Below are 13,908 nucleotides of genomic sequence, written 5' to 3'. Positions count from 1 at the left end.
TCCCTCACTGGACTTTGTCCAGCTGGTTGCTCCTTCATCGGTCAGGCTCGGACATCTGGTGGAGTAAGAGGTGTGGCTGTCTGTCTGAGCCGTTTTTCTCATGTTGCTCAGCGAACGTTGGACACTTTTCATCGTTCAAACTGCGGTTGTTTAAAGTCAGGGGTAAGAATCCTCTGTACTGCCCACTCAGCCTGTTTTTAAAGGGGTTTGGTGAAGCTGTCCAGTCTGGTCATAGTGGGTGATTTGAATATACATATTGATGATAACTCTGATCTCTTTGCCAGAGGTTTTATCAGGGTCATGGGTCGTTTTAATTTGACTCACCATACGTCTGGGCGCACTCATACCAAAAGTAACACCCTGGACCTTGTCTTTACTTTAGGTTTGAATATTCATCACATTTTTATTTCTGATCATCATTGTTTTGTTTTCACCTTGTCCTTTTCCCTATTGCTCTTTCCTGCTCGTAGAAAGGTGACCTTCGTCGTCCTAAACTCATCTGCTGCCGGTGTGTTTTCTGATGCTTTTCCGTTGGTCTTACCCTCCTATGACAACGTCAGTGTTGATGATCCCAACAAATCTTTTTAGCGCTTATTGTCTTTCCATTTTAGATCAAGTCTGCCCTGTTAACACAAGACTAACTCCTGTCTCAAAGTTATCCCAGTATTTGCTGTCTAGAACACTTATGTAGAGAAGCTTAACTCAAAATATATTTTGGTTTATTTTAACAATACTGACAGATACGTGAGGGCTACGTTCTTCTCAATTCTTAGAACCAGGGGCAAAAATCCCGGGGGGGACAAGTCCCCCCCATTAGTAAAGCTGTCCCCCCCTAGAATAATTTGAGACAGAATTAATAATTGTGGAACAATGCAGTAGTATTTAGTAGTGATGCACCAAAATGAAAATTTGTGGCCGAAACCGAAATTGAAAATAATAATAAACAGTAAAATCTCATTACACTTAAAACAAGAGTCATCACCAGAAAAATAACTTGTTATTTGACAATTTTCACCTGTTTCAAGTAAATTTTCACTTGAAATAAGTAGAAAAATCTGCCAGTGCGGCAAGATTTATCTTATAAGCAAAACAATCTTGTTCCACTGGCAGATTTTTCTACTTATTTTAAGTGAAAATCTACTTGAAACAGGTGAAAATTGTTGTTTTTTTCCAGTGATGAGTCTTGTTTTAAGTGTAATGAGATTTTTTTAACTAAAAATTAGACATTTTAACTAGAAATAAGACAAATATTCTTGTTAAGATTTTGGGTTTTTGCAGTGTATTATGTCAGATGTGCTGTATTATTGCCACCTTCCACCTAATACCATTGTTTTGTATTGCTCTAAGAAAGGTCTTCTGCCTGTTTGCGAGATAGAGTTGAAAATGTCAAAATGCTGTATTAAAGGAAGGCTAAAACTTTTATTCCTTGTCCCCCCCTGGATTTATTCTCTAAAATGTTACTGTTTATTGTCCCCCCCAACTATGAAACGGGATTTTCGCCCCTGCTTAGAACAGAGGTAATCCTAAGGTGCTGTTTAACAATATTGTTCCTCCTATTCCTCCTGGCCTTTTTTATTGAAAAGGTCAGAACTGTGAGAAGTTCTTCTCAGCTGTCTCTGTTTGTTCCTAGTCGAGCTCGGCCGTGATTTTCACCTGTTTCTCTATCAGAGCTGGTCAGATTAGTTGCATCTTCTTATTCTCTTGATGTGTTACCTACATCCCTTTTCAAAGATGTCTTCCAGTCTATCGGTCCCTGTCTGATCACAATATTTAATTCTTCTCTGCTGTCTGGTCAAGTCCCTGATTATTTCATGAATGCTGTCATTCTTGATCCTTCTTTTTTCTATCAGCTATCGACCCAGCTCCAACTCGCCATTAATTACTAAGATCTTAGAAAAAGTTGTTGTAAAGCAATTTACAGCCTCCTTAAATAGACACATGGCATTCTTCACCAGTTTCAGTCTTGTCCCACTTGCCTCATTTATTAAGCCTTCGTTCCTTCTTGTTTTTTATCAGTTAAGAAATATTGCCAAGCTGAGTCCGATCCTAGATTGATATGATCATGAAGGCCTTCATTTAATCACCTCTAGATTATTGTAACTCGTTTTTTACACGTTTAAGTAAAAGAAAATTTCCCTCCACTACGCATTTATTGTTAAGTATTTTATTTTGTTCTGCAAAGAGCAAAAATATATCACATTAATAATGACAGTTATCCACATAATCGTAACTTTCAGACTTCCTTTGTCCCTGCACACGCAGTGCATGCGCCCTCTGCTGGTCAGAGTTAGCCACTACACCCCCCCTCTTAACTTGACAGAAAACACCCAGAAAAAAAAAGTCACTACACTCTGAACCTGACCTGCAAGTGTAATTAACGCATATAAATACACATAATGATGTAGGTGTATGTATTCCACGTGTAAAATAAGTAAAAGTGTGTAAAAACAGTTGTTTTAGGCCGACTTGCAGACAAATGTAGTTGAAACATAGACAATGGTATGGAGGAATCCCCCAATTTTATGAAAGAGTGTAGTTTTTTACGACGGAGTATTAGGGCCAAACAAAAAAACAAAAAAAGGAAATTACGAGAATAAACTCATAATGTAATGAGAATAAAGTCGTAAAATTATGAGAATAAAGTCATAATATTACGAGAATAAAGTCGTAATATTACGAGAATAAAGTTGTAATATATAAATATAACTTCACAAGATGCTCAATATTCTTAATTTTAACACAGGGAGAAGACTGCTCTTCCTGTTAGAGTTCTCATAAATTACGACTTTATTTTCATAATATTATGACTTTATTCTCATAAATTACCACTTTATTCATTACGACTTTATTCTCGTAATGTCACAACTTTATTCTCGGAATTTTACGACTTTATTCTCGTAATATTACGACTTTATTCTCATAATATTACGACTTTATTCTCCTAATATTACGACTTTATTCTCGCAACATTACGACTTTATTCTCGTAATATTACGACTTTATTCTCGTAATATTACGACTTTATTCTCATAATATTACGACTTTATTCTCATAATATTAAAACTTTATTCTCGCAACATTACGACTTTATTCTCGTAATGTTACGACTTTATTCTCATAATATTACGACTTTATTCTCGTAATATTACGACTTTATTCTCATAATATTACGACTTTATTCTCGTAATATTACGACTTTATTCTCATAATATTACGACTTTATTCTATTACGACTTTATTCTCACAACATTACGACTTTAATCTCGTAATTTTACGACTTTATTCTCATTATATTATGACTTTATTCTCGTAATTTCCAATTTTTTTTTGTCTTAGTTTGGCCCTAATACTCCGTCGTAGTTTTTAGATAGAAACAACGGTCTGAGCAAATAAAATATTTCATTTAATATTATTTAATATTTAAAAAAAATGTTTTGCAGTAAACATGTAGTACAGAGAGAATCATGTTATATATAATACATATGTATTTTTAGAAACTGGTGATGCTAGTTTTTATTTTTTATTTTATTTTTATCATTTGTATAGCGTGATTTGTCAGTGTTTCTTTCAAAAGATCAATCATACTTATTTTACCACGGTGAAGTTAGTCACCCCCTAGTTAGTCGGTGTTTGAATGCCATCGTTAGGGATAGATTTGGAGTCCTAAGATCACGTTTTGTCAAGGCCCTTGAAAAAAACCTCAGGAAAACGACCAGATGTTTTTTTTCAATAAAAAAAAATTGCCAAATAAAAAAAATGTCCTTAAATATGATATAAAGAACAACTCATTTAGTACAGTAATTCAGTTTAGTTTTGAAGTGAACTGGACAGATGGTATGAAATGTTTTTACTTATTTTGAATTCAAAGAGAAAAGAATATGCACTATTGTTAACCTCTATATTTTATTAGGTAAATTCCATATAGATAAAAGTAAAAGATAAAAGATGAAAGCTGTTTTTGATTGAAATGTATTATTTTTTTAAGTCTCTTAAATTAATCTTGTAACAGCCCTTGGCATCAATGATACAGCATAGAGTTCAACTGGTACAAAATAATTGTATTCCATCGTCGAGCACCGTGAAACTAAAAATATCAAGAGTTACACACTTAAAATATTTTAAGTTTATACATTTTACTTTAAAACCCACACTTTATTACACAGTCCCTTAAACCAAACAAAAACACATGCCACTAGTATTTAAATGCCACATACCTCGCTTCCCCTACCAAGGGTGAAAACTTTCCTTGTGTTGTGAGTAGAGACAGATACACCAACTAAACAGCACTTGAAAGAAAGAAAAACAAACCCACTTCACATGAATATGATGCTTGGTGTATATAACAAAAACAGCATGGCAAAATAAACCAAAACTAATTAGGCCTACTTAAATTTTATGTGCGCTCCTATTTCAGTCTTTACGGCAAATTAATGAATGCCGCTCAAAAACAGACATATCAGGTACTGAGTTTGAGATCATGCAGATATTCTTTTTTTTTCATATATTTCTTTCATTACCTTGATTGCACCCATACTTCCACCGTAATATTTACACACTCTTACTATAAAAGAAAAGGATGAAACACTTTTTTCTTTTTTTAACTCCAGGTTCTGTGTTGCAGAGACTGTACAAACTAATTCTTCCATAATTTCACCTAATACCTCACAAACCTCTCTTCACAACTACAATCGCTACAAGCATGCTCAATTTTTATCACTTTAACTGTACAAATATTGAAATATTAAGATCTAAACTTCGAACATTTCACTTTCCTACAAAGGTCAGTTGCCTTTTTCACTTCAGGTTCTGTGTTGTAGGGACTGTAAAAATGTATTCTTCCATAATTTCACCTAATACCTCACATACCTCTCTTCACATCTACAAGCACTACAAGCACGGTCAATTTCTAACACTTTAACTGTACAAATATTGAAATATTGTGTGTAAACTTCAAACATTTCACTTTTCTACAAAGGTCAGTCGCCTTTTTCACTTCAGGTTCTGTGTTGCAGAGACTGTAAAAATTAATTCTTCCATAATTTCACCTAATACCTCATATACCTCTCTTCACAACTACAATCACTACAAGCACACTGAGTTTCAAACACGTTAACTGTATAATATTAAAATATTAAGGCGTAAACTTCAAACATTTTACTTTTCTACACAGGTCAGTCGCCTTCATTGCTTCAGGTTCTGTGTTGCAGAGACTGTAAAAATTAATTCTTCCATAATTTCACCTTGAAAGATCCTCGTGTTCGTTTTTCTGGTGCATCATCAGAAAACCAGTGAACAAAATTAAATGTTAATTCAAGCTTTTATTTTATCATGATCAATGTTTTCCAGACGGAGGTACTATTTTCTCAAACCACATATGATAGGTAGGAGAGAAATGCACACTGTGGTCATCAATCCAGTCATATTTATACTGAAAAAGGGAGGTGTTTTGTTCTTATAGGAGCCGATGTTGAACCTTATCTGGGAGGCCAACTGCAGTGAAAGAAACTTAAACATGTCACACTTTAAGCCATACAGTATATTTTCTGTTGTCTATCTCTAATCCGACATGCCAACCCAGCAAAGATCTACGACAACCAAAACCCAGAGAAAAACAGGAGGAGACCCATCAATCTTAAACATCCGTTCCTCTTCACCGTCCTCACCTGAGGAAGAACTCAGCTAATCAGCCTGCTCTTAAAACAGGAGGGGGTTCTGCACTGAGAGCAACCGTCAGTGTACAGTCTTATAGAAAAACCCCTCATACTTTTAACAATTTCGTAAAATCCTAACCACCTAATACCTCATATATCTGTTATGTATAGAATATTTTTGTGAAGTCTGTCACACCGTGTTTATTTTTCTATTCTTTATTTCTTTTTTTCTCTTTCTTTCCATTTGCAATACATACTGTATCTGTGACCCCCCCAGATGTGTCACAGTAGCATCATGAAATAATGAGGAATTTTTTTTTTTTTTTTTAGTTTAGTAGTTATTTTTATGTATGTATTTATTATTATTATCATCATCATCATCATCATCATCATCATCATCATCATCATCATCATCATCATCATCATCATCATCATCATCATCATCATCATTATTGATAGATATATACAGAAAAGGTACAAAACTTCAGGATAAAATGCAGTTACAAATTAAGGACAGTAAATTATATATCAAAATAAAATAGAAGGCTTGAGGTTTAAGGAGGAAAAAAAATTTAAAAAAATCAGGAAATATTATATTTTTCAGAATCAGAATCAGAATCAGAAATAAGTTTAATGCCAAGTTTGTTAAACACACACAAGGATTTTTTTTGTGCTGATTGGTGCAATACAAAGAGCAAATATATAATGAAAAGAGAAAATGTACAACATGAGAGAAAATGTTCACATACGCTTCTCGTTTTAACCGCTTTGGGGTTTATGCTCTGTTTAAGACTGAATATGATATTAATATAGCTTTGAGAACAATTATATTTGGACGTTGGCTAGCAAATTTAGTACAGTGAATATGATATTTAGCAATAATTAAGAGAAGGTTGATTAAATATACTTTGTCTGGGCTTGTCATATCATTTTTTGATACACCAAATAGTACATGTTGAATGCTCAACTTAAAGGAAGAATCAACTTTAGCATTTATAAAATTATTAAGGTCAATCCAGAGAATATGAGTAGAATAAGTGAGATATTGTTTCATCCACATTACCACAAAAAGAACTACGGAAGAGTATTAGGGCCAGGCAGGAGAACAATAAAAATAATATTTTAGAGGAGGAAGATTTTTTTTTTATTATGCACTTCGAGAAAAAAGTCGAAATGTCGAGAAAAAAGTCGAAATGTTGAGAAAAAAGTTGAAATGTCGAGAAAAAAGTTGAAATGTCGAGAAAAAAGTCAAAATGTTGAGATTAATGTTGAAATACAATTTCGAGAAAAAAGTCGAAATGTTGAGAAAAAAGTTTAAATTTCGTGAATAAAGTTGAAATGTTGAGAAAAAAGGCGAAATTTCGACTTTATTCTTGAAATTGTATTTCAACAATAATCTTGATATTTCGACTTTTTTCTCAAAATTGTGTTTTAACATTATTCTCGACATTTCAACTTTTTTCTCGAAATTTCGACTTTTTTCTCGACATTTCGACTTTTTTCTCGAAGTTGCACAATAAAAAAGAAATCTTCCACTCACAAATATTTTGTTCTCCTGCCTGGCCCTGATACTATGACGGAGTATTAGGGCCAAACTAAGACAAAAAAAAAAGAAAAGGAAATTACGAGAATAAAGTCATAATGTTGCGAGAATAAAGTCGTAATAGAATAAAGTCGTAATATTACGAGGATAAAGTCGTAACATTACGAGAATAAAGTCGTAATATTATGAGAATAAACTCGTAACATTACGAGTCTAAAGTAATATGAGAATAAAGTCGTCATATTACGAGAATAAAGTCATAATATTATGAGAATAAAGTCGTAATATTATGAGAATAATGTCGTCATATTATGAGAATAAAGTAATATTATGAGAATAAAGTCGTCATATTATGATAATAAAGTCGTAATATTACGAGAATAAAGTCGTCATTTTAATTAGAATAAAGTCGTAATATTACGAGAATAAAGTCGTAATATTATGAGAATAAAGTCGTAATATTACGAGAATAAAGTCATAACATTATGAGAATAAAGTCGTAATATTACGAGAATAAAGTCGTAATATTATGAGAATAAAGTCGTAATATTACGAGAATAAAGTCGTAATATTACGAGAATAAAGTCGTAATATTACGAGAATAAAGTCGTAATATTATGAGAATAAAGTCGTAATATTACGAGAATAAAGTCGCAATTTATGAGAATAAAGTCGTAATATTACAAGAATAAAGTGTTAATTTATGAGAACTCTAACAGGAAGAGTGTGTTAAAATGTTGAATATTGAGCATCTTGTGAAGTTATATTTATATATTTATAATATATTTAATATTACAATTTTATTCTCGTAATATTACGACTTTATTCTCATATTATTATGACTTTATTTTCGTAATTTCCTTCTTTTTTTTTTCTTAGTTTGGCCCTAATACTCCGTCGTATGATACTCTTCCATAAAGAACAGAGTGAATAGCGAGGAATTTGAAGTGCGCGTTTATTACAAGTTTTCGTCTCTCCGTCTGCAAACGTCACATCCTCCTTCCTAGTTTCAGGAAGTTATTAAAAAAAGACTTGAGTCTGGGGTCTGTTACGCCTTCACTGGAAGTCCAGTCAATATTCATCTCTGCGGGGGTTTCTGAGACCGTCGGCGGGATGTCTTTCCCCTCCTCCTTCGGGACGCAGGTGGCCGCCATCATGAACGTGCTGGCCAAGGCTGCGGTGGCGGAGATCACCCAGCTGGCGGAGGAGGGCGGTGTGCTGCTGCGGCTGGAGCTGCGCCGCAGGGACGGGGAGATCCAGGAGCTGCGGAGGAGTCTGGAGGTGATGGAGGCGGAACTCTGCAAAGCTCAGGAAGCTGCAGCCGCTCGTCTCACGGAGGAGACGCAGGAGCTGGCAGCAGCAGCCGGGACTCAGGTCCAGTGGGGCGGTGAGTTCACCCGGGGAGGAGGGACGCGGAACTGCATTCAAAAACTCTGACATTCACACTTTTCTTGTTCATAAACAAAGTCTCCAGGTTGATGGAATGCATGTCAACTTTGTGAATAACGTGTGATGACCCCCTGTTTATTTCGTCTTACATATGAATTCAAAATTCCAATGTAAACAAATTATATTCTCTATTTATCCTGCAACTTTGCAGTTTGGAGAACCATGTAGTAGATCAGTGGTCAGTCCTCAACCTTTTTCCCCCCTGTGAAATATTTTTTCAGCCAAGTACCCCCTAACCAGCGCAAAGCACTTTTGGTTGTAAAAAAAAAAGACCTAAAACAGAGCACTGTGCCATCAGTAACTGATTTATTAAACAAAAATATTGCTGCTCTGCTTCAACCTCGACTCCATCGTTGGTCCAAGTGATTGACAGGTGAAGCCAGGTGATTGACAGGTTAGGTGGAACCATCCTGGTGTGGGGGATACTCTGGGGTTTTAGGATAATAAGTTGAATAGCCTACTTCTGAAGATAAAATTCATTTTGTGAATTTAGACTTATATTTTCCTCAATTATTTATGAAATAATTATTTTTAAAGGATTTTTGCATGGATGCTACTTTTTAAAGATATGTATTTTAACATCTCACGTACCCCCTGGAGTGTCTTCATGTACCCCCAGGGGTACGCGTACCCCCATTTGAGAACCAATGTATTAGATAAAATGGAAACCGCAATCATCTCAGGTGACTTGATCCTCCTTGGCTCACCAAATTAATAGATTACTTATAAAATAGAATAAAACTTTATTAATCCCCCAGAGAAATCTGCTTGTGCAGCAGCAAACATACACACTCTCAACAATTTTACAAAAAAACACACAAATATGAAAAGGTATATAAAAAAGAGTATATCCTAAAAAGAAAAATAACCAATAAATAGCTAAATAAAAAAAAAGAGCAATATAAAAAAATGAGCAATGTACAAAAGAAATACTAAACCTGAAAAACGAACAAATAATATTTACATGTTGTCCATCAACCCAACTACCTTCATGTTCTCTTTTACTACATCTATAAACTTCCTCTTTGGTCTTCCTCTGGCCCTCCTGCCTAGTGGTTCAAATTTACAATATTATTAATGCCTGTTAAACCCAGCCAAATGAAAATGATGGACAACGGATTGTGAAGTTATCTGTTTCAGGCGCAATAAATGTGATCATATAAAAGCATTTCTTATTAACTCAGTTCTTCTTCTCCTTTTGGGTTTTCACTTCAGGGGTTGCCACACTGAATCAGTTGCCTCCATCTGAGCCTGTCTTCTGCATCCTCTTCTCTTACCCCAACTACCTCCATGTCCTCTTTCACTGCGATTCAGGACCCCAGGAAGACTAGAGGCACATTTGTGTGCTTCTAATGGGGATCCTTAAATAAACTTAACTACATCTATAAACCTCCTCTCTGGTCTTCCTCTGGGCCTCCTGCTGGCAGTTCAAAACTCAGCATCTTTCTACCAATATATTCACTATCTCTCCTCTGGACATGTCTGAACCATGTCAGTCTGGCCTCCCTAACTTTATCTCCAAAGCCTCTTACATATGCTGTCCCTCTGATGTCCTCATTCCTGATCCGATTCTTATGAACTCAGTTAATCAACAAAATAATTTGATTCGCTTTAGGACGTGATAATAATAGGGGTGGGCGATATGGACCAAAAGTCATATCTCGATATTTTCTAGCTGAATGGCGATACTCGATATATATCGATATTTTTTCTGTGCCATAATTGGGGTTTCCCCCAAAGCATTATAGCATAGCATCTCTGTTAGCTTCATTTTTTTCTGAGGCAAACCCTTAAAAAAACAGTCAGTTTTAATACAAAGCCTCGTGCCAAATGTCACACAGGTTCCTTTATTAACAGAGGTCTGCACAATATCAAAATGTATAAAACAGATGAAACAAAAATAAACTGCCTGCATATATAGAATAAAAATGCTTCTTGAATAAAATAAAACAAATATCCCTTTCCTGCATAACAATTAAATGAAAATACACTGTGCAATTAATACAATGTAGACAGTAACAGGCAGACTTTTCCACTGAGGTTGACAGTATTTTGTGACAATTTGTCACAAAATAAGCTATATCAAAATCATAAAATCTTTTTTAAATCGATATAAACGATATTGTCTCGTACCATATCGCGTTTGAAAATATATCGATATATATTAAAATCTCGATATATCGCCCAGCCCTAGATAATAATAATGTTGCATTGTTTTTGTTAATAATCACATTTGTGGATTTATTTGAGTCACGTATTAATAGAAGGGTCTTTCTTTCTGATTGCAGATGTCAAAGCGCGTCAAGAGATGTGCGCGGTTTATTGTGAACCAGGACCTGCTGATTCCCTCTGTGAGCCTCAGACTGGAACTGATGAGAGCCATGACATCAGGCCGGTTGTCAAGCAAGAGCCAGACATTGAACTTCCTGCCTCTGAAACAACAGCCAACACAGCGACCGCAGCTGTTGGGTCTGATGCAGGAGAGCATGAAGACTCGGTCTGGCCTTCTCCTGCTTGTAGCGTGGTGGAGAAAAGCTCTGCTTTAATGCAGCAGCCCATACAGACCTTCCCCTTTCATGCCGAGCAATTTTCTTCATGCAGAAACTCTGAAATTTCATTCAGTCCTTTATTGGCTGCAACAAAGGAAGTGGCAGATGATTGCTCAACTGTGCCTGTAAAATTAGAGGTAAACATGAACCCTGCACGTACTGAAAGTTCTCCTTCACAGTCTGTTCATGCTAAACAGTTTGGACACGATTCACATGCTGCAGTTGTACAGGACGAGAGTCTGCAGTGTGCCTCACAACAGGCCGGGTTATCAGTGGCGCTGTCTCATGGACAGAGATCTACTGCAGGAACATCAGGATCACATTCAGAAGATCACTTTAATAACAGAAACAGTCTTAGAACAAAACGGATACTGAATGTGTGGAGAACGAACCAGAAACTCTTCATGTGCTGTGTGTGCAACAAGAGTTTTGCCCGCTTGTCTCAGCTGGAGGAACACAACAAGAACACCCACCAAACCATGAAACCCTTCAGGTGCCTCGAATGCGGGAAGTCCTTCACCCAGAAGACGCGGCTGAAAACGCACCAGAGCGTGCACACAGGAGAGAGGCCTTTCAGCTGCAAAATCTGTGGCAAGATGTTTTCTCGGCAGGACAACTGCCTGAGACACGAGCGCTTCCACAGCGGGCTGAAGCCGTACGGCTGCAAGCAGTGTGGTAAAAGCTTCACCGTGATGGGAAACCTCAAAATACATCTAGAGATTCACCGGCAGGGAAGGTAGTGCCTCTGAGGCTTTAGCTTCCCATGATGCATTTCAAGAGTTTGAACATCTGCACAAACCTCTGCCCTGCGTGTGGTAGCTGTGTCGCATTATAAGCAATAATAACATGTGGTTTGACTGTCGGATGCTGGGAAATCATTTCAAATCAGCATTTTTTCTTATCGTAGGATGAGACAATTCATCTGCACTCCCTTTAAACGAAAGTCAGGGTGCTGTCTGGCATCCATCCAGCAAAAACAACATCAACAAATGCTTATTTTGTTTACCACACTGTTGCATTATCTATTCTTTGAGGGACTCCCTAAGCTGTAACTGACTAAGATTCAATATTCAGCCCGTCCAAAGAGGACAAACGACACAAGGCATGGGTAGACGGGCCTGAGGCTGCAGACACGGGGAAGAAGATGAACTTGTATTTATCTTAATTTTTTTATGGAAAGGATTTTCTGTTCCTGCTCTGTGTGGGATTCCAGCGGCTCAACACTTTATAGGATATTTTGCCTTAGTCGCTTTGTCATAAAGTGTTAAATATTTTCAGTGGGATACAGATCTGGACTGCAGGCGGGCCGGTTTAGTACCTGGACTTTTAGACTGCGGACCCAAGCTTTTGTAATATCTGCAAAATGAGTTTGACATTGTTTTGCTGAAATAATAAAGGTATTTTTAGTAGAACTAAACGGGTTTCTCTGTCCCTGTTTTTTTCTTCTTCTTTTTTTCTTAACTTATTTACACATTAAATTCAAAACGTGCATGTTTATCAAAGCATTAGTATTTTCTAAAATGTACATCAGATGCTGTCCTTTGCCAATTTTTTGTCATCCCACATTATACACCATAAAAATAGTTTTAATAATCATGTTCTCATATAGGTTTCTATTTTGACCTGATACCTGGGAGCCAAGACTGTCATTCTATATAGCAATACCACTTCTGACCACTTGGGGTCATACAGATGTCCAACAGACTCACTGACAAATCTGTCAAATGAATAAATTAGTTCTGACTTCAATCCTTATGTTGGACATTTGACTGCTGGTGCTAAACTAACTTTAACTGGATAATCCAAAATAAATTTATGATTATTTGAAATGATCAATATATATCAAGCTGTGTGGCATTTCAGGGGCTGCGGTTGCCCTAGATGGTTGTTTATTGCATAAAAAAGATCCTTCTGCACTCAACATCTTTGGCTGTTATTATGAGTGTTCAATGTGAGAGCCAACCCGATTGATTTTCTTGTTTTTGCACTTATTGACGAGTCACTGGAAGAGTGAAGGGATGTACTGTTCCCAAGTGAACGTCATCAAATAATAAACTAATGGCAGTCATTACATCGTATTTTGACTGTAAAATGTACTATTGACATTTCTTTTTTGTGATTTTTGATCCCTTTAACTTTTAAACTGAGTATTAACCCTCAAACACTTTCAGAAGTCAAACTGACCTAAATATTCCCACCTTCTCAAAGTGTGTTCATAACTGCCAAAAGTGGTAAGTGGCAGGTTTTCCTTCAGCATTCAACCAGACAGACTTCTGTTCACATTTTATTGTTTACAATATTTATATTTTAGTTATTTTTTTAATTGTGTTCTTTATGTAACTTTTTGTTCTGAAAAGTTTCTCCTGGTTTACGTTTGCAACCTCGGGACCTGTAAACAGTGAAGATCAGGAGTCTCAGGAGTGACGGCACACTGCCCCCTAGAGGAAGATTATTACATGACATGTAATGAGGTTTGTATAGAGGAAAGAAGTAACATGTTTAAACACTTTTCTACGGAGCCCCCGAGTGGCCACTGGAGGAAAAAAAAAATAAAGAACGCTAACTCGTGCCCTCGATATCCTAACTCGTGCCCTCGATATCCTAACTCGTTCCCTCGATATCCTAAATCGAGGGAACGAAATAATTATTTCGAGGGAACGAATTAAGTATTTCGTTCCCTCGAAATAATTATTTCGTTCCCTCGATTTAGGATATC

General features: G+C 36.2%; 1 protein-coding gene across 1 annotated transcript; it reads left to right on the top strand.

Annotated features, from left to right (window-relative positions):
- Positions 1–8,206: 8,206 nt before the first annotated feature.
- On the top strand, positions 8,207–13,211 carry LOC133452523 (zinc finger protein 568-like). The gene is made up of 2 exons (XM_061731895.1): positions 8,207–8,581; positions 10,932–13,211. The coding sequence occupies exons 1-2, from the start codon at positions 8,308–8,310 to the stop codon at positions 11,930–11,932; spliced, it is 1,275 nt and encodes a 424-aa protein (XP_061587879.1). The 5' UTR covers positions 8,207–8,307; the 3' UTR covers positions 11,933–13,211.
- Positions 13,212–13,908: the final 697 nt, after the last annotated feature.

This window comes from Cololabis saira, chromosome 10 (genome assembly GCF_033807715.1).
Source record: "Cololabis saira isolate AMF1-May2022 chromosome 10, fColSai1.1, whole genome shotgun sequence".
Classification (NCBI taxonomy): Eukaryota; Metazoa; Chordata; class Actinopteri; order Beloniformes; family Belonidae; genus Cololabis; species Cololabis saira.
Note: the sequence above shows the minus strand (reverse complement) of the source record. Positions and strands in the feature narration are given on the sequence as shown.

Bases quoted from the DNA above. Each gene is read 5' to 3' on its own strand.
- LOC133452523 (XM_061731895.1), top strand. From the start codon at position 8,308: ATGTCTTTCCCCTCCTCCTTCGGGACGCAGGTGGCCGCCATCATGAAC. The intron at 8,582-10,931 runs GTGAGTTCACCC...TTCTGATTGCAG, and splicing joins GACTCAGGTCCAGTGGGGCG to ATGTCAAAGCGCGTCAAGAG.